The sequence below is a fragment of the Notolabrus celidotus genome, chromosome 3 (genome assembly GCF_009762535.1).
Source record: "Notolabrus celidotus isolate fNotCel1 chromosome 3, fNotCel1.pri, whole genome shotgun sequence".
NCBI classification, from domain to species: Eukaryota; Metazoa; Chordata; class Actinopteri; order Labriformes; family Labridae; genus Notolabrus; species Notolabrus celidotus.
Genome location: NC_048274.1, coordinates 17,644,251 through 17,671,882, shown reverse-complemented (window position 1 = coordinate 17,671,882; position 27,632 = coordinate 17,644,251). Strand labels below are relative to the sequence as shown.

Here is a 27,632-nt window from a genome sequence, read left to right as displayed (position 1 = left end):
AACATATTTTTCTTGGCTTAGGGGTTGAAGTTTCCACTAAACATGTTCATCAAAAGTCCCTGAAACAGACAGAAGGACAACAAAAAGGTGAACACACTTCTTTGGTAGAGGTGGCTGAAAATAGAATTTCAAGTTTCTCCAGAAAATCAAAATGATCATCATGTCTCCCTCGAACTGTCCTCTTGCTTCCTGTTGCCTGATCATCATTCTTACAACATGTCGAACCTTCTGCAGTTTTCTTTTCTTTTTTGAAAACGCTGGTTATTCTCCCCATTTTGCTCCTGCTTGGGTTCTCTCTTTCCTCACACACTTTCTCTGACAAATCCTTCAATCTCTCTCTGTTTCTCTCCCCTTCCTCTTTCTTTCTCCCATTCCCCCTCACTGTGATAAGATAGACTACTGTTCGACTGGTGCCTCGACCTGCTGAATTTCAAACAGGGCCCTTTCGACAAAAACTCTGAGCCACAGTCTCCTCTCTCTGCTCTCCCAGAATATAAACTAGTCCTGCAGCAGAGCCAGGAATCATGCAGCCCAACAGCTCACATAGCTTTGCAGATCTGTTTGATGCAGTTAGAAAATGTAAAGAAGGGTGCAGTGCAGGTCACCACACTTTGCTCACAGGGAGAACACCTTTAGATGTACTAAACACAGACACACATAGTCATGCGACAGGTGGAGGAATTCAACTCCATACATAAAACACATATATGGAATGACTTTTATGCATCATGTTGTAGGCCCTGAACAGATGGCAAACAGTGGGTGGGACTGTGAGTGTGTGTGTGTGTGTGTGTGTGTGTGTGTGTGTGTGTGTGTGTGTGTGTGTGTATTCACGCTAGTCACGTGAATACAATCAAGATAATGTTTTGTCTTTACTTGATTCATTCACGTGTACACGAGTGCCCAAGATGCAAATTTTCACAAGAGGGGGGTTCCCATGCCACACCGATCTGTTGTTATCCGACAACGTTGAGCTTGCGTACATTGGATTGGGAAGCCGGTTATGCTAAATAGGGCAGAGCTAACTTCCTAATACAAGTTCAGATTTTTCATCCAAATTATCCACCTGTATAATTCACTTATGCGCCCAATTTGCGCCTTTTGCGCCGCCACACCAGAACTCGCATCTACTTGCGTCTTTACATGCAAGTCATTTGCACAAATGCTTTTATTCACATCTATTATGCTTCACCTTTACTTAAAATAATTTGAAACGAAAATAATGCAAGACTGATTAAATCCTCCAGCTGAACAATATTACAGCAGCAAGTAATGGTAGAGGTCTGATCTCTTCCAAAGAACAACATTAAAAAAGTAAAGCAAGCCTGTCAGTGCTACTACGACTAAATTTATGCTTGGGGTGCTCATGATTAATTAAAGGTGACATATCATGCAAAATCAACTTTTTAATGGTTCTCTACCTGAAATATGTGTCCCTGGCATGTCTACAAACCCCCGAAAAATCCATTCTGCCCCTGTTTTGATTTCTCCACCTTTCTGTAAATGTGTGCTGAAACGAGCCGTTTCAGTCTTCCGTGTTTTTGTTACGTCACAACAATATCCAGTCTGTCACGGAGGTCAGAGCTCGGAGCTTGTTCAGCCCATAGACTGTATAAAATAATACTGAACCCCTCCTCCGTTTTTCATTACCTGCACACGTGTGCTAACAAGGAGCTTAGGAGGGAGGCATGCTAGTTGTAGGCTGTCTTAATAAACACAAAGGTCGGTTTTACTCCCCACGTCTTCAGATTTGAAGATCTAGTGGATGATTTTTATTTATCATGGTTAAGTGCTAGCACTAGTTAGCATAGCCACATAGCTACATGTTCGTAGCTGTGTACCAAGACACACGTCGACATACTGACAAATAAAACAACAAGAAACACTAAATCTGTGGCCAATCGTTCAGAAAGGTCCTGCTGCAGGTGCCTCTCCATCAGGATCAGATTCTGGATCAAATTCAGAGAGTTGAAGTAACGCGGGTCTGTGAGCAGCTGTGTATATTCAGTCAACATGTAAACATTAGATCAACGTGCTTGAGAGCCGAGGGCACATCCACTTCCTGTGGGGGCGTGGTCAGAGAGAAAACGGAGTGTTCTGAGCAGGGCTGAAGAAGAGGGTTTTTCAGGCATGCCAAAATCTGATTTCAAAGTGTTTTTTTGAGCATAAACTTTTAAGACATGTTTTGGGGACCTCTTAGACCAATATATTTTGAGGAAAAAGAGCGGAATATGTCACCTTTAAGACCTGGTCAATACTTATAGGTGTTCATATGACAAATGATATTTTGTCAGTCAGTGCGCAGCTAGCCTCCTTAGTGTCATCTACCAGAGGGACATGCTCTTGGGTAGACCTCTACTGTATTTTGACAATTTGACAGCATGAAATAGTTCCCTGTATAAGTTGACCCGCATGCCTACAGTGGACTTTGAGTGGATCCATCATCCACTTTTGGACCATGATCCATCAGTTATATCAACTGTGACTGATTGAAGTATGTGTCCAAGCTGCAGCACAACCACCCATCACTACCAGGGGCTGTAGTTCATAGATGGCTACTGCTGTAATGCTATAATGCTCTACTTATTCTAGGTAGCATCATGAGGAAACACTCAATACATTTTCATTGTGATGCTGATGACACTGAGTTATATTTATCAGTGAAGCCAGAAGAAACAAATCAGTTATCTAAACTAGATGCTTGTCTTGTAAATATAAAGGCCTGGATGACCAGCAATGTCTTACTGCTAAACTCAGACAAAAACTGAGGTTATTGTTATTTGCCTATTACACCTAACGCAACTTCTCTAATAATATAACTGCCTTAGACGGCATCAGTATGGCATCCAGCACCTCTGCTAGGAATCTGGCGCTTAACAAACAAACATTGATTGATTGATTGATTGATTGATTGATTGATTGATTGATTGATTGATTGATTGATCTACTTGGATGTAAACAAGCACAGATAACAGATGGCATCTTGTAGGAATTTCAATTTCATTTAAATGAGTAGGATATGAGTCGCTTCGGAACCTCCCTACATGGGGTAATGATGAATGATGTACAGAAGTGTTTATCCGAAAGGCAATAAAACACAAATTCAAATTAATCGTTGCTTCCCTTGCAATTCTGTAAATGTTGCATTACAGTCTTTCAGTGTTGATATGACTTTGTGGGATGAGCACACAGTGATCCTGTTTCCTGTACAGGCGTAGGAGGGAGGTAACCCCCTGGCTATTCTGACTTAACCGTACTCTTGAAAGAAAGACAGTGAAAGGGAGAAATGGGATAGGAAAACAAGAAGCAATAAAGCATTACGTGGCTTCTTACCTTGTTGATAAAGGTCTCATATTTTGGCCCAACAGTCGTCAGGAACAAATCTGGAGTGAGAAAAAGAGAGAGAGGGAGAGAGACAGACAGAAGTGAGCAAGACATTAAGTGATAAATCAGTTCATTTGGCAATCTTTAATGATTGATTGTAAACCAATACTAAAGATTAGTGGGAATGACAGCAATGCAGTGATTGATGGATTATTCTTGCAGGAGAATTCTACTTTATACCAATAACAGTGATTAATCCAAGACAAGAACTGGCATGATAATAGAGACCTGATGATATGAGGTGTAAAGATCACTCAGCATATGGGCTCAAAAGTAGAAACTAAAAGATTCCAAAGTTTGGACTGATTTTGATGTGCTTCGACTTCTGTTAGACCTGGGGCACTGACAGGTCGTGACTGATCAATACAGAGGGAGGAAGGTGGGATTCCTTCAGCCAAACAGATGAATTGGTTTTTAAAGCAGCAGCATGACACAGTTGAAGAAAAGGAAGAAGGAGAGTGGTGGGGGATCTCCCTCTGAAAGCAACAGGATTTGGTTCGGCTTTCTGGAGGCTTCACCCCCCCTGGTAATGCCTGTAGCTTGCTCTATTGGAATCCTATAACCTGCACTTGTACTTATGCACCTCACTCTCGAAGCTTAGGCTGCAGGCTGCACTTCTAATGCGGCTTCTGTGCGCTTCTCTGTGAGAAGACGTTTACTTTCATCGCTGCGCTCTCCGGACTGCAGCTCGGCCCATGTAATTGGACATGAAATAAATATTGGCATTGATCTGCCTTAGGGCCCTGCAGCACTCCATGTGCTGCTGTGCTCTGCATAGGAATACATACATGTTAATGACTGTGGAGATGAATGAACAGGAGATGACATGGAAACACTGTTATATGTTTATGTAGTAGGGAATATAAGTTTCATGTGTGAACTGCATATTGGAGACAGTGGTTAATTTATAACACAGTGCATGACTTTTTACTGGAGTTATAAAATGTAGCAGTATAGACAATTCACTTCTCTTTACATTGGCTGCATGTCAAACACTGTATTGACTCGAAAAGCATATATCCCTCAAGCCCCCACCCTCTCCTCCCCTGGATGTGCTCTGAAATGTTATCCCTGGATTCCACTGCAGTTGCCTCCAGCACCAAGGAAAAAAGTCACCAGAGTGAAACAGCTTAAAGAGGGAGAGCTTTTTCTCTCTGGGAATATCCTGCCACCTCAGGTAGGGGATATTCAGCAAGACACCTTTCCTAAATCTAACTTGTATCCCTGTATTTGTAATTCCTGCTCCAGTCGGTCCTCCTGAAAGAGAGCATCTTCCAGCTTTTACAAAACTGAAATAGCCTCCACACTTGGAGGTACAAGCATAAGTACAGTTGAATACTAAACACTGAGTCCCTACGATACTACTTTTGCAAACCGACAACTATGTCCTCCGGAGATGTTATCGGGGCTTTAAACCAACCTCTGGTCTCAAAATATGAAGTCCCTGAGGAAGGATTTTTTTCCCAAATAAGGACATGACTGACTTGACTGACAGGCAGGAACACATAGCTGTTGGCAAGGAGGCTCAAACCCTGCCTTATTACGTCACATTTTGTCTGGTTGAGTTCTGCATTACCAATATGGCTGTGGCTGTCGCTGTCGATCGGTTTCAAAACAGCGCTCAGGAACAGATGGGTGACGTCACGGATATTACGTCCTTTATTTATTCAGTCTATGCTTTAAACTAGGGATGTGCACTTTGGGTCGACCCAATAAGTGAATGTAGTCACTCGCTATTCAGCCCCAGAATTACTAGTCTGTTCAACTCAATTGTAATATTTCCATAAATGGTGGTGGTGGGCACAAAATGCTGGCCTGTTTTCCCCAAATAAGGACATGGCTGACTTGATTGACAGGCAGGCACCCTGTAGCTGTAGCTGTTAGCGAAAAAGGCCCGCGACTTTACCTCACACTAGAACGGACAAAGTTTGGTTGTATTCAGCATTTCCAATATGGCCCCTGCTGACGACTGGCTTCAAAACAGCCCTCAGGAACAGATGGGTGATGTCATGGATACTACATCCATTTTTTATGCAGTCTGTTTGGTGTATTATATTATTTACTTATTTTTTGAGGAAAGAGCACAAGGATAGTTCAGGCTTATATGCCTGCCCATATTTCTTGTTCATAACATTTTTAAACAAAGATAATAAATTAAATAGTATAAGAAATATTTGATCAAAAAAAACGAAAAATGCTGGGTCTGAAATTAACACTGCCAAGTGCTAATGCAGACGGATGAGAACATAGTGGGCGATAAGATGGGCTGACAGATGCGCACACAGAAACACCACGCGCCACTGTTTACTACACTGGATGTAAGCTACCCTGCTGGAACAGGGTTTTCAGGATCAAGACTTTATGACAGGGTTACTTTATGACAGTGGCCCATTTCAGTTTGTTCGTGAAGCCCAGCAAGGCTTTAATTATGCCTTTGCTTCCCCAGAGAATAGGCAACCTACACTCAGTAATGAATGCACTCATCTCTTACTCTGCCCCTTCTGCTTCTCGGTGCAACTTACATACACACACACACACACACACACACACACACACACACACACACACACACACACACACACACACACACACACACACACACACACACACACACACACACACACACACACACACACACACACACACACACACACACACACACACACACACACACACACACACGCCGATCCAAACTACAGTTTTAAGTCAGTGATGACACAACCAGAGTGCTAAAGGAAGACTTATTATTTCCATGACCTCAAACATTCATCCATCCGCCACCATCCACGCACACACACAAACATACAGCCATCTCTAAGAGGTTCTTCACAGCTTTAATGCAGAGTTAAATCACTTCTAATTGCTTGAAGTGTAAAAACAACTTTTAATTTCTATAACTTTGTGAACTTGCTGGCGTGTTCCACAAAAAGACTCAGAACATTTTACAGAAAAAGATAACCAAAGCATGCATAGATTATGCAGATGCGCACGCACTCTCTCTCTCACACACACACACACACACACACATACACAGTGCAGGATACACTCTGTAATCTTCTCACTGTGTGTGTGCCTGCCCGTGTCACTGTGTGTTCGTGGTCGCACTGGGTGGTAACTTAATGAGGTTGGTTAATCAGCCAATCACGCCTCTTAGACAGAATCCAGCAGTGATTGGCTGATTAGGTGCGACAGCGGTGTGTCGTTCAGAGAGACACAGCGGTAGACAGAGGTGCAGAGAAATGCACAGAGAGACATTCATTTTGTAAACACTTAACATTCTCGCTGTGGGGGCTCTTCCTCTCCTCACTTCTCATCTCACCATTTTAAAAAAAACCCAAGTTCACTTCTGACAAACTCTTTCCTCTACTAATCTCTCTTCCTCGAGTCGATTACTAAATGCCAGTTCAAATTGAAACAGCCCAGTAATTCCATTTAATGGTTTGATTCTCAACTCTGTCAGGCGGTGTACTGAGGCTGTAAACTCATGACTTGTAAGGGAAAATGCCCTTGAGTGGTACACTGAACTCCAACCTGCTTTTTCCTTAGACACTGCTCCACACAGGACCCTGAGCACCAATCCATTCTGGGAAAGTGAGCAGTTTGAGGTGTGTGTCAAGGCGAATATGCACAGACAGAGAGAAGCCAATTCCCTTTGGTAAACTGAACGATAAGGTCACTTTAATGTGATCCATCTGACATTATCTGCAGTGAATTGTCCTTCTGCTCTCCCCTCCCTTATCAGCCGTCTCTGCCAGAAAGTGTTCTTCACTGTCTCATAAAGAGCTGCTAGCTAGCTACATAAACTCAACTGCTGCCACCATCACTCACTTTAACACAGTTTTTACTGTTCCGGGGACTTTCACCTGGCCTCAGTGGTCCCTTTAAAGACTCATTTAAGTTAAAAGAGGTATTATGAAGAGGAACAGAATAAACCTGAGCAGAGAGGAATGAGATAGAGCAGAAACAAAGCAGATCCATGGTCAAAGACTTTGTGTAATTAAGTAGTTTATATTTTTCCTCCTTGCATTTAAATAATCTTTCTGTACCTTTTATTTTATAATCGAAAAAAATCATCTTACCTGTATTATAATATAAGCTCATAGTGCCATATTACCCCTCTAAAGCGCTACCATCACTCACTTTAACACAGTTTTTACTGTTCCGGGGACTTTCACCTGGCCTCAGTGGTCCCTTTAAAGACTCATTTAAGTTAAAAGAGGTATTATGAAGAGGAACAGAATAAACCTGAGCAGAGAGGAATGAGATAGAGCAGAAACAAAGCAGATCCATGGTCAAAGACTTTGTGTAATTAAGTAGTTTATATTTTTCCTCCTTGCATTTAAATAATCTTTCTGTACCTTTTATTTTATAATCGAAAAAAATCATCTTACCTGTATTATAATATAAGCTCATAGTGCCATATTACCCCTCTAAAGCGCTACGCTCCCAGCATGCATGCCTGCTGGTCTTACCTAAAGTCTCTAAAAGTAGTATGGGAGGTAGAACATTCAGTTATCAGACCCCTCTCCTTTGGAATCATCTACCAGTCAAGATTCAGGAGGCAGACACCCTTTCTACCTTTAAGATTAGGCTTCAAACTTTTGTTTTTGATAAAGCTTACAGTTAGAGCTGGCTCAGGCTTGGACCAGCTCTTAGTTATGCTGCTATAGGTTTAGACTGCCGGAGAAACTGGCATTACGGGCTAGACCTGCTCTGTTTATAAAAGCATATTGAGATAACATTTATGTGATTTGGCGCAATACAAATAAAGGTTGATTGATTGATTGATTGATTGAGTGATTGAGTGAGTGAGTGAGTGAGTGAGTGAGTGAGTGAGTGAGTGAGTGAGTGAGTGAGTGAGTGAGTGATTGATTGATTGATTGATTGATTGATTTATATAATATGACACAACATTCTTATTTTGTTGACATGGGAGCATGAGGGATGATTTTTAAACCTTACCACTTTTAGCTTTAACATCAATTTCCTGAATAATGGAATATTGTGTGAGTTATGATGATGTGCTTTTTACTGTTACAGGTACCTTGAGGAGTTTTTCACTCATTCTGAAATAGTCTCACTCTTACATTGATGCCTCGTCATGATCTACATAGTAAAAATCAGATTATCAGAAACAAGATTGGTAATTTTTTTTGCACTGAATTTTATTGGGTCAGATCTTCCGTGTAAAAGCTGAGTTGATATTTAGCCAAGCGGCAACCTCCGGTCTAAAAATATGAGTCAATGCGGAAGTGTTAAAAGCTGCAGTTCATCGAGGATCCGCTTGAGGCTGGCTCCGGAAGTACCGGAAGTCACATACACATGAATGGGGAAAAGACGATCTTTGCAGCATTAATAAACATGTTTACAGCCTGGTACAAAAGATGAGTGTAGTCTGAATAGCTAATTTCTCGACGTCCTCTCACTGTGAGGGGGGGGTGAATTTTTTTCTAATTCTGCAATTTCGAAGATATTGAGATTACCAGGCTTCCAATGAGAGGCACAGCTGCCTGTGGGAACACTGCAGCTGTTTGCTAGGAGGCTCAAAGCCCGCCTCTTTACGTCACACTGGCTCGACAGAAGCAATATGGCTGCCGCAGCTGATTGGTCTCAAAAAAGCTCTTCAGAAACAGATGGGTGACGTCACGGATACTACGTCCATATTTTTCACAGTCTATGTATTTAGCATGAACGATGAAGTGTTGTGCTGTTTTCTGAATATGTTCCGTCCTTTAGACCAATCTGCTGGACAGAATTTCAATTTCAGTTTAAACCACTAGAAGAGAGTTGCTTCAAAACACACCTAGCTCAATACATGAACCATGACTGTGGCAGCTTCATTATCATGTCAAAAGTTTCAGAAAACACCTTAATTACTGGTTCAAAGGAAGTGATCCAACTGGAACATATATTGTACTTCATCCATACTTGTACTGAGCCACTGTAACAAGAAAGATGAATTATTCCAGCAGTTCAGGATGAATGAAAAAGTCAGAACACTTGATTTTCACAAGCAATGCATCTGTTGCAGTATCATGATGTGCTCACAGTAATCCTGTAAGACCTGTGCGATTGAAAGTGACCATCAAACACGACCATCAGAGCCGCCTAATCCCATCAATTCTCAGTGCTTTAGTACATTGCTTAAACTGTTTAGTATTTCTAATTCTGATATAAACATTGAAAAAAGTGTTTGAATTCATTTCAGCAGAATGTCCTAAACATAGACTTTATGAGACATGCTTTCAGTCTAACTTTGATTAATTCACTCTTAATATTTTGTATCGATTTATACAAAAACCATTGCATTTGACCTTCCATTGTCTTACATACAGTTATAGTTGAAGCACATTTTCTTTTTTTTTTTTTTTGAACAGGTGGTTATGCAAAGTAGAACCCTGACAGGGTGAGCAGTACCCTGACACCGAGCAGAGGGGTCTTGTCTCACCTTGAAAGGATTCCAATTTGCATAACCATATGTTCACAATACACTATCCTATTTATTACCCATCTACAAACTAAATACATATATAAGTTGACACACCACATATTTATCTTAAATTATTGATTTATCCAATATAGCTAAAAATAAAGAGTCCTTCTGATTCCACTGTCAGCAACACTCACATAACAATGGATTTTCCAAAGCCTCCTTGCAGTATGAACATGCTCATTTTTTAAAATTCACATTAATATTAACATTTGTAGAATTTGTAGAAACTAACTTTATTCGCTTCAATTTCAACAGGCAGAGGTTTAAATGTGACAGACTCCTCTCTGTGGATTGAATTGTTGTCCAATGCATTACTTTGCAGCCAAAAATACATTGTTTTTGTAAAGGGGTTTTGAACAATCAGAACCAAGTATTCAACACAACTGGGTAATATGATGTTGCTCATAGCTTTATCGCAAAAAGATTCTCATCAAACTTTAAAAACACGTCAAAATGTGTAAGAGCCTTGAAATAGTTTTGCTCCTCCCGTTAATCCTTGGGCTTGTGCTACTTTGTAAACACATGACTTTTTTTTTCTGTATGCTGAACAACACAGTTTTATTTTTAACCTTTATCTTAACAACAAGTGCACCACAAACATCAAAATCTAAAAGGATTCAACAGCACCAGTGATCTGACACTGTGAGTGCACACACAAATCCAGAGCTAATAGAGCTGTCATACTCATCCTCTCGGGAAGGATGCATAATTTAGGTTTATAAATGTGTTTGTGTGTGGGTGGGTGGGGTTGTGTAACAGCAGCAGGGATTCAAAGCTCTAAGTGGTATGTCATGTTGCCGGATAATTTAAGATATGCTCATGGTAAAGGCTTGATAAAGGGCTTTACTTTGGGAGTCAGAAAATACATGGCAGATGAAGAGCAACAGGAGGACAGGGACTGAAAACTAGAAGCTTAGGCCGTTCAGGTTCGAAGGTTCATCTAAATACAAAAACACAAGCTTATAAAAGGAGTCACTGCTCATCGTTTATTTAACAGAGATGAAATCTCTGCAGAGGAGGCCGGAAAATAATCACTTGATTATTTCTTGTGCCTCCCTGGACTGATTGTTCAGTTTTATCAAGTTGTAACTTCCCACCCACATGAAGGAGTACATGATAAGCAGGCTGCATGAACACACATGCACCCCCCGAAACACACACACACACGCATGCGCGCACACACACACACACACACACACACACACACACACACACACACACACACACACACACACACACACACACACACACACACACACACACACACACACACACACACACACACACTGCATGGCTGATTTCAGCATTGTCTCAGTATTTATGAGTGCGTCTGATGAAACATTCTTTGTCATCAGGTTGTGATCCAGAAAATCATCTACAATCAGCGGATCCTTCACACTAACAGAATAATTGCAAGTGTGTCAGCTGCTAATAAAAGACTGTCATGTACAACAACTGCCAACAGATCAAGTGTATTAACAAACTCAACACAAGGCACACTGTAGCACCAAGACGAGAGGGATGCTGCAGGTCTCCTTACTGTTTCTGTGGGACAAATATTAGCCTGTTACTGAGGTCTCATTGGCTGTACGCCCTTTCTATCAGGATGCAGATGAACTTCAAATTAACTTCCTGGGCCGGATGTTTACTTTCTGTTGGACAGATTAGCATGACAACACAGAACATGCCTTATGTGGGTAAAATAAGTAACCACATGAGTGTATGCATGCCAGCAACCCAGACATAAATACAATAAAGAAAAAGTTTCAATTAGTAAAATAAAATAAGTAAAAAATACAAATATATAGATAAAGATAGAATAAAGATAGAATTTTTTTTTTAGATGTATACAAATGTAACAATTGGATTAAATAGTGGTAATTACAGGCAGTATTAAAAAAAGTTTCAGTAATGACAGGTTGACATGGTGTGATTATGGTTTGGTAGTGACAGATTAAGCAATATAATAAATAAATATATGTATATAAAATGACCGTAAGTTGTAGTAAACAATAATAATGTAATATAACTTAATATATCAAACAAAGATAATTATATACTAAAACAAACTAACTTTGACGAACAGTAAACGACTTCCAGCTCCATTTGAAATCAGTGAGTGAATAGAAGTGAGTGAATAGAAGACATGAGCAAGTGGACTGATGTCAGTCCATGCCTAAGACTTCATTATCTGTGGGCATGTACAAAATGTTAAATATCAAGACATAAACTTGTTTCTAGAAATAAGAAATCCTCTCACGCCAAAGACGAGCTTACAAGACCGCCAAGTCTGAGACCTGGATCATAACAAGCAAGCCAGAAAACAGTCCAGACGCCGCTGGTGTTTCAGTGAAAAGTGTGACCCTGTTGGCTGGTGACAGGCGAGTGTGTCTCTCACAAATGCTTTTAGTTTGTCAGGAAAGACATACCTGATGAGTTTATTTTATATTACAATACAAAATCAACTAGGATGCATTCGCGAGGACTCTTTTCATGTTTCATGATTTCTGCTGAAATAGCGACAATCACTGACACGTTCACCAGTTAGTGTGGTCACTCTTATCACCAAAACACCAGTTGCTCTGAAATAGTCGTAATCCTGTCTGAATTATGGAGAACCAACTACAGAACAACCAGACACTTTGATGCTGCCAAAACTTTTAATTCAGTGTTTAAAGCTGGCTAACGCGTCTGAATGAATGGAGCTAAACGCTGCTTCCTTTACCAAAATGCGCGCACATCTCTTTGATGACGTAGGCTGTAAAGGGATCTATAACGTGTGTTTATAACTTTGGGTAATTTGCATTATGGCTTGCGTGGTTTTCACATTATTATTATTACCTGTTCTGCTGTGTGACAGACATTCAGACAAAGAGGGTAAGTGGGTCTGATTTATTTTCAGCTCTTAGTCACGTTTTGTTTCCAAGAATGATCATCAGTCTTTTGTTCAATAAATAGACAAAACTTACCTGAACTTTTATATGATTAATACGCGTCACAGTTTTATGCCCACTTAGTCTCCCAGCAGTATGCCATAAATCATAGCAGCTGCATTCATCAAATAAAGGAAAGTTGAACTCCAGGTACGAGAGAAAAAACTTCACAGACTAGTGGCGAAAGTAAGAGTTGTCCATCCAAAATCATCCAGTGAATAATTCATGGATCTTTTATGAGTTTCCTCTTGGGTCTATTGATGTTTTTACAAGGGTGAATATGTCTGCATCACAGCACTACCAAATATAGCTACGCTCCACTACCATAAATATTCAAATAAAGACCGGTATTTAAGTTGGGGCCAGGCCCTTAAAACGGTCGGGATCATGTCTTTACGAGTGAATAAAGTCAGGCATTAAATTTGATCCACATTTAAGATGAGCTGGACGGAGAGGGAAAGTCATTACCATATTGTGGAGTCACTTCATGACGGATGTGTCACAAGTTTCACAGCTTACTTCAGCTTAAAAATCAACTTTTTAAAATAAGATAAATAAAACATCCCGTCTTTGAGCCACAGACAGCCTCAGACTGATTCAACTGATGCTTAATGGCTCATTTCAATGTATGCAAATAACACCAATGCACAGAGACGTGTATTCAACCCTTGCATGCTCTCTGAATTCAAGTCTTTTTGGATCATTTACAGAGGTTTAGAGGACACAAGCCAAGCAATCCTATTGTGAATTAGGCCTTCACTTAGTACTAAACTTTGAACTGTTCTACTTCTCAGACAGAGAGGCTATGAAATAAAGTCCTGCTTCTAATACAAGCCTGGTTCATATAAAGGCCTGGTGCCTTCTGCAGTGAAAGTAAATAAAGGCCCAGGTTTATATTTGAGGACTTAGAGTAAAAATAAAATCAAACATAAACTTAAATCCAACGATATGTAATCTTAAAGTCTGTTCACTATCAGACTTACAATGTTGAACAAGTCATCTCACCTCCTGAGGCTGTATCCATACAGGTAGAAGATCAAATGTTCAGGAGACACTACATTTTTCTGAACTTTAACAGCAAAAAATTTTAGAGCAAATGTGTGACCATTTTAGATTTGCAATAAGTCCATCTGGTAAATACAAACTGGTCCTTTGTAATTACAAAGAGCAAGAAGTGGAGCGAGTTAATCCAAGTTGATACCTAGGTTTAGCATGCTTTTTGATGAGGAGAAGAGAAGAGAAGAGAAGGAGTGTGGGGAGATGAGCGGCCCTTGAGTTATTCATAGCCTCTCCATCAGATTTGTTAAGGGGATTGGAAGCAATTTAAAGGCCTCTGCTGACTGTTTGACTCGAGCAGCATTATGTCTCTCTGTTCCATTATGGTGAGCCGCAGTGTGGGGATAAAGACCACGCTTCCTATTAGCCTCTGTATAAACAGTAAGGGTGATGCAAGGCGGGTGCTAAGTCTTGACAGCAAAGGAGAACTCTGACATTGAGGAGAATAGACAACAGTGTGCCCGAGCCTACACTATCTCCTGCTTTGTATCAATATCACCTTCAATCTATCTGTTTCTCTTCGTACGCACACGCTCTCTCTAATCTGACATAGTATGTGGCCCGGACTATAGCAGCAATGCTGTACATCAAGAGGTGCTCTTACTCTGAAAACAGCCACTCTCTGCAACTTAAAACAGGAGATGTGCACATTTAAATATTGTTACCAAACTTGCTAACTGATGTTCTTACTATGTAAGATGCTTGATTCTGATTGGTCAAAATCCCTTGACAACAGTTATTAATTTTCACTAACATGAGCAAAACCTGAGGCAAACTGATCACACGTCAAGTCAAATCAATCTGCGGAAAAGTCTTTTGGCATATTTTGATTCTGCTTGTTGACACCATGGACTGTAAGATGAGGTACAACCGTTAGGTTCCGTTAGCATGCTAATCCGGCAAGCCAAACAACATGGACATTTTCATTAGGGATGCACCAAAATGAAAATTATTGTCCGAAACCGAAAACCGAAAATGAGGAAACCAAGGCCGAAAACTGAAAACCAAAACACCAAAATAAACTATTATACCAATTATTAGTACCATTGCGTTTATGGCTATGACTGTGTACTAACCTCACTAAAATCAAGGATCTCATTGAACAAATCAGACAATGAGGGTGCATGTCCCTCATCTGGTTCAGAGAGATGAGTCCTTTTTTCTGCGCTCTGTTTCTCTCCCCCTGCGCTGTCTGCATCCGTTGCGGCCTGGATCATTTCTCGTGCGCACTGCTTTATTCCCACATCCAAGTAATGATCTTTATTACACTTTCCGTTGCTTAGCGCCGCTCGAGTGGCTGATTGTTGCAGCAGCTCTCTCTTGTTCTTTTTTCATATCTGTTTAGTTATCTTTGTATTTGGAGCCTGACATTACTTTTAATGACTCGTTTGTTGGCCATGGACACCAAACTGGCTACGTTTGCAGTGGTGTTTTTACTATTTTGTTCCTGTGTGTGTCCGGAGATCCTGTGTAACCATAGTAACATTGTTTACATAAGAGATTAGCTGTTAGCATACCGTAGCATGTCAATGCTAAACGATGCTAGGCCCGGTGTTCCCTGCGAGCTGAGGAGAAGGAGGCAAGGATGACGTGCTGGTACTGAGGTGCAAGCTAAGAAAAGACGACATTGACCTGTCCTTCCACCCAACGTTGTGAGTAACGTAAGATCTATCTACGATAAAGTGGACGAGCTAACTCAGCACCAGAGGGAATACTGGCAGAGTAGCATCATGCTAACAGAGCTAACACCGAACAGAACGCCACATTGGAAGGATTTCGCCTGCTGTGGGCGGACAGGATACAGGAGAGCAAGACTGAACTAACTGGGGAAGAAGGCCAGCTCAGTCCTGGACCCTGTGGAGGTGGTGGCTGACAGGAGAGATTATGGCCAATCTGTCGTCTCTGATGGACATTTCTTTCTATGTATAGTCTTGTTGAAATTCTTGTACTGCACACCTTCTTGTTTGCTGCTGTAACTCCATGAATTTCCCCGTTGTGGGACGAATAAAGGAGTATCTTATCTTATCTTATAACGTGCTGACAGACTAAGAGTTTACTTTTTTTGTTTTCACTCTGTGGTCCGTCTCAACCTCTTTGCTTAGAAGACGCTTTGGTGCTGCAATTAAAGGAATAACGGATGTAGACATGTTTGCCCTTATCCAGACAAGCGCCTACTGGCCGCAGTTTTTGCTTGCGTCATCACAACATTCTGTTTCGACCGTGTTGTTTGGGTGATAAAAGTCTTGGATCGATTTTTTTTCAGTGCATCCCTAATTTTCATATTAGATCCTGTCCAGCAATCCTAGCAACAGAAGTGGAGCAGGCGAGTGCTGCTACAAAGAAATTTAAAGCATTAGTGATGTAGGAGTGTTTAAAGGTACCTCTGATGCCAAAAAACTATTTGAGGAGTAGACTGTAATACTGATACGACATCATATGTTTATGTCTATCTCAGTCCGTATCTGGTGAAGAGACTAACACACCTTATTTACTTTTTCCAGTGAGAGACAAGAAGAAGATTTTACATAAGGACAAACATCTTTACCCGAGTATGAGATAGGATCAGTGAAAACATGAGGAACTGCTTTCTCCACAGGGGTCGCCAAAATCAAAACTAACCAGAGGTCCTTCCAGAATCTTCCAATGATGATAGTGATTGTTTTGTGTTGTTGTTCAATATGTAAAATAGCTAATGTAACTAAAATTGGCTGGGTTTAACCCCCCAGTGCTTAACAAGCTGAAAGGCCCATCCTCTACAGAATATTGTAATCCGCCTCCAAATAGTAACAGACTGTTAAAGAACTGTAAGACTGCAAACGCAAATTGGCTAAGAGAGCAGAGCAACAACGGAGAACAGAGCGAGAGTTGGTGCTGGTGTGCTGAGTTGTGGCTAATTATTTCTGTTCACACCAACACATAGACATGAACACACTACACCATACTAACCAACCCACAGTCCTTTCCATGTGTCCTATCCCTTCAGCATCATGGCAACCGTGGTCCTCATGGCTGTTCACTAAAATGAGCAGTTATTTCATCCTGCCAGCCTGTGCTTGTAAGCATCCAATTAGCAGCTTATTAGAAGCACTGGTGTGTTTTTGTGGAGCTGTCAGGGCTCTGTGGGCCTCAGTTCTGACTCACAAGATAAGTCAGGTCACTGACTCACCCAAGGTCAGTATACTGAATTCATTCACATGTACTGTATGTACAGGATTTGTACATTGTATAATATGTTCACTGAGAATGGTTGAAGCTGTTGCATGGCAGCGTATGAGAGCAAAGATGTTTGTGAAGATGAGAGAGGACATGACCGCTAGTGGAGAAAGATTATTGATTCTTCTGTGCTGGGGACGATGTATTGGAATCGGATGACGGCCTAACAGAACTTGTCGCTCTTCCTCTCTGCTGTTGTCCTTCACTTCACCTGCATTGAGTCGTGCCGAGGTAAGGGCAGCCAAGTGAGGCTGTAAGTGAGCATTTCTGTCATTAGTGTCTTCACTTGACTGGCCAAAAATAGAATTGTGGTCAATAAAGCAGGATCCGGTAAACATGATACCCTCTATCTGGGGTGATCAGCAAAAATATGCAGACAGTAATCCTTCTTGTTAATTTGTTGTTGCAAATCTGAGAAGTAGTTTGTGATTTGCATGAACACAGCGGTGGGCTGGATTGCCCCACTAGATTCCTGCACATTTTGAAAATCCAATCAGCAATGTCTCCGATGTCATGCATAATATAAAGGTGAAAAAATATGATTGTACCCCCTGCTGTCGATTCATCTTGCATATGCAGAACATGATGACATTCATTATTTCGCTGGAGGACAGAAACACTGACAAGGGAAACTCAGGAAGTCGTTAAAATATAAAAAAAAACACCTCATGTTATCTTTCAAACTTCCTCTTCCTTTCTGAAACTTTCTCCCAAAATCCTCTTTCACACTCTCATATCCAGTACATGTCCATGTTTTCTTTAGTCTAGAGGAGCTATTTGAGGTCAGCACAAACAAAAGCTGTAGCAGCAGTTGTTACAGCCTCCTCCTCGTACCTGTAAAAGGCCCTGCTGGAGCAGAAGCAGCAGTGCTTTACCCATGCTTCACAGGCAGATCGGATCTGACAGCCGGCGCTGCGCCTGCTGCATTAGTGACTGTGTGTCTGTGCATGTGTACTGTCACCTCACTCATCATCACGCTCCTACAGATTAGGGTTACATGCGTCTCTGCTTGTGTTGGTGGAAAACAGGAGATGAACTCTTGGTAGGAAAAAAAGGGGAGTGCAAACAAGGTGAATAAAGACGGCAGGATAGAAAGAGATGGGGAGGAATAGGGGAGGTGTGGGGAGAGGGTGTGATAAAGTGAAAGAAAGAAAGAGACAGGCAGAAAGAGCTGATCCTCTCTTTTCTTTATGTCTCTAATGCCCCTGAGCAGGTTTTTTGTTAGCCTGTTACTCAGCAAACAAGCTGTGACTCCTATTCCCCGATGGCTGTCAAACGGACACTAATACATACAAATGCACAAAAACATGCACTCACACACATGCAGACATACGGTTGTGTGTTCTATCCCCTCAGGGTTGCTGGAGAGATTGGCTCAAGAAAGGCAGCCATGGCGACTGATCTCATTGCTTTGTTACAGGGGGGTTGGAGGGTTGTGTGTGTGATGGAGTTTTGACTGAGTCTGACATCGATGTGTCTGAATGAGGAGAACAAAAGCACAATGTCTGTGTGTTTTTGTGTTTGTGTTCCTTGTTTGTCAAGTTGTAGGCTGTACTCTAGCATATGAGCCGCTGTGTTCATCTGTTCACATCAGTTTTTCCTTCATATTGAAGCCTTGGGCTGATCCTTGGCTGGACAGGGGAGGGCCTTTTGGCATTCTCCAGAAAATGTCAGAGCCATCGCCACTGAGTGAAACAGATACTTTTCCTTCAATGGGCACTGGGAGGGTTGCTTCACTCTCAGCAAGGAGGGATCAGAGAGATGCAAAGTGATTAGGTTAGCCAGAAAATATGCAGACCTTCAAGTCCAATCTGCTGGAATCTGGAGCCTGTTTAAATGCTAAAAAAAGGAAAACTATATCAAGTATGGAGAACCTGATTGACTATTCACACACTTACATAATCTTCCAAAACCTGTTGTACACCAAAACAAGCCAAGCCAAATGTTAACACTGGGCAAAGTCAGCATCAAACTAAAATACAAGTTACTTTATGACTTTGTCCCCTAAATATTGATATTGTGCTGAAAATAAGCATACAGTAATACTAGGGATGCACCGAAATGAAAGTTCTTGGCCGAAACCAAAAACGGAAAATGAGGAAGCCAAGGCCGAAAACCGAAATACCCAAAATAAATTATTATGCCATTCATTAGTCGGGAGACCAAGGACAGTTGTAACATTTTCACTCCTTGCATTTGAGATTAAGCCATGCATTTTCTGTTTGTGTTTCACAGGCATTTTCTAGGCCATTTAATAGCAGACACTTGAAGCTAGTTTTTATAGCAGTTTGAACACACTGGGTTAAAAGAGCTCAAAGTTATAGACAGAAATGTCAAAAAATGTTACAACTGTCCCCGGTCTCCCCTACCATTGCATTTATGGCTGTGACTGTGTACTAACCTCACTAAAATCAAGGATCTCATTGAACATATCAGACAACCAGGGTGCATGCCCCTCATCTGGTTCAGAGAGGTTTTTTCTGCGCTCTGTTCTCCTTCTCCTGTGCTGTGCGCTTCTCTGTCTCCAAGCGGGTTCTGCATCCATCACGGCGTGGATCATTTCTCGTGCCCGCTGCTTTATTCACACATTCAAGTAATGATCTTTATAACGCGGATCAAGTACAGTCATGATGAAATCTGAGGCAGGACCTAGAAGTAGGGGGTAAGCTATCTGCCACACCACCCATACTGAAATGCAATCCAATAGCTTGTGACGTTTGGTCTGTGTTTTAGGTGCTGTAAAGTGACATGCAGGAGCAACAACATGGCAGACTGAGAACTTGCAAACCGAGTCTGAAGATGACCCCCATTATTGTTCACAAGGTTTTTTTAACCAAGATCAGAATTATGAACAGAGTTCTCTTCCTCTCCAAAACAACCAGACCTGGTGATTCAAAGGCGGAAAAACACCTAATGAGGCAGTTTAATGTTAAAGATCAGCATTTCTCTGATGCTTCTTGGTGAGCAGACGATATCAGGAGGGACCGTGAGCTGAACAGCTGTTGGCTTGTTTGTAAGAGCTTCACTTGGTTTTGGGGTTGAGAATCTTTTATATCCATGGTTTAAAGGCTTTTTAGAGGGATGGCAATGATCCAAGGTCTTAACCTCCAAATAACAAAGTACCCTGTAATTAAAACCACTGAAATACACTTAATACAGCTGTTTTACTTCAGTCCATGTGAGGGCTTTGGGGACAGCACACTGAACTACAGATCATTTATAGTCAGCTTGTGATGGCAGACAACAGAATTACTTCACTACAAAAAAAGGTAAAAAATAATGGTGATTCTTAGAGTTGTTGAAGCTTCCTCTTGAACAGACTAATTTTACTGAAAAGAACTCTGCTGGTAATCCCCACCCCCGGTAGTTTTTGTGTCTAGCTACATAATCAGGTGTTTATCAAGACAGCCAGTAAGCCCTGCAGCCTGGGAGAAGAACTTGTATTTCCGACATCTGCTGCAGGGCTCTTAGTGCAGGCTATGCTGCCCTGTGCAGACCTCCACATGAAACTATCCTCAAGAAGAGAGTTAAAACATGATACTGACTCTGTGAGGCCAGCACCCTCAGGAAGGTCACCCCAAAGCTGTGGAGTGCTGACAGCAAAAGCCAGTTCACCTCTGGCCTTTTGCAGTGATACAGGAATAGCGCGTGGGTTTCTGCCTGTAGACCTCTGACTGCCAAGGCCACAGGCTTACAAGGGATGAAAAATAACAAATATCTGAACACTAGTCTCAGAAAAGACTCGAAGCACTCAGACAATCAAGGAAAACAAACTATAACGAAGACACTAACTGTGGTTCAACGAGTGTCCAAACTACAGTATGTAGAATAGTATTTGTTCTAGAGACAGCCTGAAGAGTTTTACAGACCTTTTCTCCAAGACAGGTTAAAGGACATCTGCATGGCTTGAGTACATTATTGAATGACTGGTGTGTTTTATAGTGTTTTTCCACATGGCTAGACAAGCCTTTATAAGATTGTTTCTCAAAATTTATAGCAAAAGCACAATGTCAGAGTGTCCCTTTTATAGGTATGAGAGGGGACTGTTTGGGGTGGGAGCCAAATCTTAGCCGGCCACCTCCACTGATATGTGGTCCTGTCCGTCTTCTAGCAAGAAACCATCCAACTGTGAAACAAGCTTTTTCAAACTTGCCCAAAACCCGCAGAGAAGATTTACTATTGTGTCGAAAGAGGGAGCACAAGAAAAATACACACTTGTACTGCTACCTTGTTGGCAGAAAGAACATCCAGGGTGAGCACTGCCATCACACACACTTCACTTGTTAATGTTGTGAAATATGACAGTTTTCTTGCACACTTAAAATGTCTGACGGAGGCTAAGAGGGTTGGAGGATTCTCTTCAAAGATCCTTTTCTATTTAAGTGATGTTTTCCCAGAGGCTAAAATATGACTGGTTTAGTAACTTTGTCACAACATTTTCAATAAAGAATGACTGCTGTCTGAAGTGTCATGGCAACCGCACTGCTTATACACTGATGTCAGCTCAGATACGCACATATGCACAGCCAATGCTCACACAAATACATCTGGGAACCTCGTGAAACTCTGCTTTTTTGATGTGCACACAATGACAAACCCACCATTCCTTCATGTAACCAACACCCAACCAACAGAAGCACAACACACATGCATAGAAAACGTAGGATCCAGTTGAGGAATAAGGTGAAAAGCTCTGCAGAATAAATCTGTCTCTAAGCCAATATGTAGTCGTACTCCACACCGTGCGACATTCACCCCGATCTATCAAAACACCTCATTCACAAACATGGCGAAACACATGGGTGCAGAATGAAGCAATGCTATTCCCAGGAGAAATAATCTCCTAAAACCATTACAGGGAACAACGTAGGTGCAGTAAGGGATTATGGCCAAACTCTCATACACACACACACACACACACACACATTCCCATCCTATTTTGTTCACTGACTTTATGCTGCACATGTGCATGTGTGTAAACAGATACTGCTCACGAAACTACTATAACAAGCGTAGAAAAGCTCATTGCACAAACTGGAACAAAGTGTGTGTACAGGACTTGCATCAGTGGAGTGTGCCAGCATTGAGAGTGAAATGCATGGTATTAGCAGTGAAAACATTAGAATGTTTGTGTCTATTTGTGTCTAATTCAATTTTCAGAGGCCACATAACATATTAAGACTATTAGAATAAAATATTTCAGCTTTGCACCAGAATGTCTAGATATAACCCTATAATACTGCAGCCTGGGATGATGTGCGAATGAAGCTTGCTCTTTGTGCCTTATGTAGAAATACGAAAAACTGGTTTTAGAACTACAAGTTTTGGGAGCGTACTGATAAAACATGTGCCCTCCACATCCCATCTCTTCAAATCCAACATGACACCGTCTCTACCTCTCTTCCTACGCTGTTTCACTCATCGTATTTTCTGCTGCTCTCAGCTGCTGGATAAACAATGCCGTAACAAGACTTTGGGCTCTCTACAGTAGGGTCATAAAGTTTACATCATCAAACATTAAAAGGGACTCTTAAGGGGTCAAAAGGCTGTGACTAACATGGCTCATTAGTTTCATGATTTTAATCCTTGTTAAACACAGACGTCTCACTAAGTGATTCACAAACAGTTTGGGAATCATGTGGACACCTTTATCGAATGTAATTATTTGGTGTTGGACACGTTAAAGTTCTTTCATGTGATGGGTTTAAAATATTATGTTTTAAATGTTCTTAAAGCAATAAATACAACAACCATTCTAAGTTAAACGCAGGGTGATGAGTTTTTAACTGGCTAAGAAACAGGCTGAAATTAAACTGGTGCCTTTACATGACTCACAAAAGCAACCCAGATCATCAGGAAGAAGACTTGATCCCTGTCACTGCTGTCCACCGGTCAAATTTTGCAATGTGCGCGTTAAGTTCTTAGCCAGAGTGAAGATGTTTAATCATTTGGTCATCACCAAAATTACTGTCTAGTTAAACAAATTGATAATACTTTTATTATTGTGGGCCTGAAATGCCAGTCATAGGCTATGTTGAAGCTGTAACGCAGCCACCTGCCACTAGCCGTTTCTGTAGCTTCCAGTAGGGGCTACTGCCATATGGCTCTACCACCCGGATATAAACAGGCACAGATCGTATCACATATAGGGATGGGTACCAAATTCGGTACTTTTATAGGTACCGACCGAATTCCATCGGTACTACCGAGTACCGACTCACGTAAAATCAAATGGTACCATGTTTCGGTACCTGAACGCATCCCTGTGACTGTGAAGGAGTAATCCCTGTAATAAAGTCAGAGACTGACCGGGTGGACGTCTCTGCTCTCTCTCTCTATATCTAATCACCTATATAATCCTGTTTCTGTTCATTAAATCTTAAATTAAATGAATATGTTAAATTAAACAAATTTGAGTTGTTATTTTTTTTATTAATATTTATTACCACGTAAACACACAAAAGTACCGAAAATTGGTACCGTTGAGTACCGGTACCGATTCCCAGGTACCGGGTATCGGTACCGTATCGATTGAAATGTGAAAGGTACCCATCCCTAATCACATAGCACTGTGCAGTTTTTCAATATTTTGATCTAGAAAATGGACCAGCTCTGTGAGGCCATACTTAAAAAAAGCAGTGCTATGAGCTAAACACTTATCTTATCAGGCTAACATGCTCATAAAGTTGATGCTATATGTCAATGTTTTAAAAGTAATAAACACGAGTAATGTTTGAATGTGTTCCTGTTTCAGGATGACTTTTCTCACTACCAATATTCTTTGAAGACTATAATGTTACCACTTCTGCAGGTATTGGTTACAAAGTGTTCTCGTTCTCTGTGCTGCAGGACTGAGACATCCAGAAAATCATTCATCCCTGCTCCCTTTAGGTTTCATAACTCTTTAGCCAATGGGAGATGAGCTGACGGACACTTGAATTACTTGTTTTATGTGATTTTCATAATTTTATCTAACACCTGAATTTCCCTTCAGGGATTAATAAAGTACATTCTATCTTCTTCTATCTATCTAGTTTGGTTTCCATCCTCTGGAGACCATGAATGTCTATAAAACAAATCCATTGTGTATAGAGAGGTGTGAATATTTCAACCTTCTGGTAATTGAAGAACAAATGACAGTGTTACCATGTAGGCTTGATTCTCTCAGGACCCTGAATGCCTCTCCGCACATTTTACGATACATTTCTATTCAACGTTGCAACAGTTCAGCCTTGTTCAGAACTTTTAGAATGTTTCTTTCGTTTTTTTGTATGTTTTAAATATATGAACATACCCTTTGTAAACGCCAATGTAGTTTTTCTTTGGGCATGAGAATTCATTATGGGAAAGATCATAGGTATATATAATAAACCCTCAGGCTATGGTCACAGTGCTGTGCATATCAGAGCAGGAATGCTCCACCTCATTTATCCCTTTTAATAATTTATCTGCAAAAACACCTGTGTGTTCCAAAATAAACGCAACTTCACTTTTGACTTAGTGCCAGCTTTCCTGGAGGCAAGGATGCTACAAAGGACACACCTCAAAGAGCTGCTGCATCCCAGCAGGCACTCTTGACATGCCTGTGAGCTCACTCCAAGTCTCTTTATAATGAGAAAATTACATGGTGAAGAGCAGCATTGAATGCAACTGATGTGTTAATGAAGATGCAGGCTACATGTGGCTGAGGGTGTCAATGTTTTACAGTGGGATATGTTCCATTTGCTGTTTCATAGAGAGAATGTGTTTGGAGACGGCTGTTTAGGTACTTGATAATAAGAACTGAAATGTCTTGTTTTTGCCTTCCATCAAAGCTATGCCAGTACTTCGTCTCCACAGCCGAATGAGCTTTTCATATGCTCACCCAAGTGACAAGATTTGTGTTGATGGAGAAACTTTCAAACAATTTTCCTAACCTGTCAGTTTGGCTCAGTCAGGCTTTCACAAAAAAATAAAAGCTCCTACAAATCAGACAGGCCCACTGCTAATAACACAAGAGCTTATCCCCGGTCTTTTATTTTGGCTCAGTACAGTTTATCACTTACATTCAATTATCACAATATGTTTGTTTCTTTTCGAAGACAGCTGCAAAAGTGTGTAACTAAGTTATTTGTTCCAGTCGAAGTGCATCAGTCCAGAGAATCAGGCTGCCTGTCTGATGTGGCTTGATTTATTATTCTGTTTGCTTTAGTGCTTGCTTTGATGGCAGCGTATCATTTAGTAGACTCTGATTAAGGCTTACAAATAAGAGCTCCTTTTTGGATAATTGGATAAAAGGAACAGACAAATCTGTCGTCATTATCAGTCATTCTATACCTTCAGAGGAAGTCAAGAGCAGGAGAACTATACATCTTATTATTTTAGGCAGGAACTTGAAATTCCAGTCATATCCTTCCTGACTGGGTGTGATTCTCTCTTTGTGATAGTGCCCTGATTACCAAAATAGCTGTTAAAAATGTCTCACTCTGCCATCCAAATGTAAACTTAATCCCTGTATAATCAATTCTCCTTCTTGGCCACCCTTGTTAGGTGGCAAATCTGTTCCCTTCCCCCTACAACCAACACATTATTAGTCAGACAATCGGCAGTCGCTCCAACACAGAGCTACTTTAATTGGATGCTGCACAGTGCATTACCATGCCCGTTGCCTAGCAATGGATCTTTATGCCAGTATTGCTGTCTTTGTATTTTTTTTTTTTTTCAAAAATAGCCTCTATAATTACTTTGCGATTACTACCATTTCCCTCAAACAAGTTCTTATACTGCTCCTGAAAGCTTCTAGCCTGGCAGAGCTTTATGTCAATCAACAAAATGTGATATTGCCCTGGCAGGTTTTCTTGACCCTGTCTGAAGGCGGATCTAACACGGGAAAACTCTCCAGTGTATACTGTACAAATGAAAAGTACATCTCCTGTGTCCTTTAGCTTTGGTGATAAGATAAGCTTTGAGGGCCATTGAGCCACCTGTTTACATCAGCTAACCACTGTATAACCTGAGGCTGCTGGCCATCCCACAAAAGCTATGTTCCTGCTAATTAGTTTCCATTATAGTTCACAGTGTCTCCAAAAGAACAACTACACTTGAGGACAAAATTATTAGCCCCCCAGGAATTCTGGAACATTTTCCTTAAATTCTGCCCAATGTTTGAATCATTGATAAAACTTGATATAAGCAAACATTCACCAGTGTTCTTTAGTAGCCTTGGTACATTTTGGAATGTAAAATACATTTTTAGGATAACTTTATATCAAATATAGTGAAAAATGGGATGGTCAAAATTATTAGCCCCCCTGTGAATTTTTGCTTTTAAAACATACCTGAGCAGTCAGCTGGTTTCCTAACAACACCTGTCGGTCAATTGGCTTCCTAACAACACCTGAGCATTCAATCAGCATTGAGATTTACTTAAGGGACTCCAAACAGGGCATTTGAACACGTTATTGAGAGAGACTACTCATACTAACCATGCCAAAGACAATGGAAATCAGTCTTGAGCTCAGAAAGAAGATAATGGAGGCTCATAATAAGAGGGAAGGCTATACTGTCATTTCCAGGTGTTTTACAGTGTTTAGAACAGCTGTATGTTGCATCATTGCAAAGTACAATGAGACAAACTCTGTTGGAAACAAACCTAGGCGTGGTAGAAAACACAAGATTTCAAGAATTCTGGAGAGGAAAGTAGTAAAAGATGTCAGCAAGAAGCCCCGGATATCTGCCAAGATGATTGTTGCTGACTTGACCTCCTCTGGAGTTGATGTTTGAAGGAGCACAGTTGTGAGGGATCTTCATTGTAGTGGGCTTCAGGACCATCGTCCCAGAAGAACCCCTTTACTCAAAGAGCGGCACATCAGAGCCAAACTGAGGTTTGCCCATAAACATTTGAAAGGTAAAGATGAGTTTTGGAAGTCCATCCTTTGATCTAATGGAACTTTTTGGGCATATGGATGTTGTTCATGTTTGGCCAAGAAAGGGAGAGTCCTACAACCCTTAGAACACGGTCCTCAGAATTAAACGTGGTGGAGGGAGCATCTTACTGTGGGGCTGTTTTGCAGCCTCAGGCACAGGGAGTCTTGTTTGGGTGCATGGCATCATGAAAAAAGAAAGTTATGTTGACATTTTGAGGGATAATGTGAAGAACTCTGCTCTTAGTCTAGGCTTAGGTCAGCGTTGGGTCTTCCAACAAGACAATGATCCAAAGCTTACGTCAAAATTGGTCAAACAGTTCTTAAAGGACACCAAAACCAAGGTCCTGGTGTGGCCCGCACAGAGCCCAGAGCTCAATCCTGTTGAGAATCTGTGGCAGGTGCTCAAAGTGAATGTCCATGCTCAGAAACCCTGTACTTTAGACCAGCTGGAACAATATGCATTGGAAAAATGGGCCAAAATCCCTCAAGAGACATGTGCCAACCTTGTAGGTTGTTGTCAGGTATGGCTCTGAACGGGCGCACTAATGACTACTTAGGGCCAGGGGGCTAATAATTTTGGACGTGCCATTTTTACCTTTTATTGTTTCAATTCATTGCATCAATAAAATATCCAAGTCAAACATAGTG

At 41.1% G+C, this 27,632-nt stretch overlaps 1 protein-coding gene across 1 annotated transcript in view; it reads right to left on the bottom strand.

The window, feature by feature from the left end:
• Window positions 1-27,632, bottom strand: part of itfg1 (integrin alpha FG-GAP repeat containing 1) — a 221,775-nt gene that overhangs the window by 173,604 nt on the left and 20,539 nt on the right. Inside the window, exon 7 of the mRNA XM_034680660.1 lies at window positions 3,334-3,383. Coding sequence (XP_034536551.1) covers window positions 3,334-3,383 — 50 coding nt within the window. The remainder of the gene's footprint in view (window positions 1-3,333; window positions 3,384-27,632) is intronic.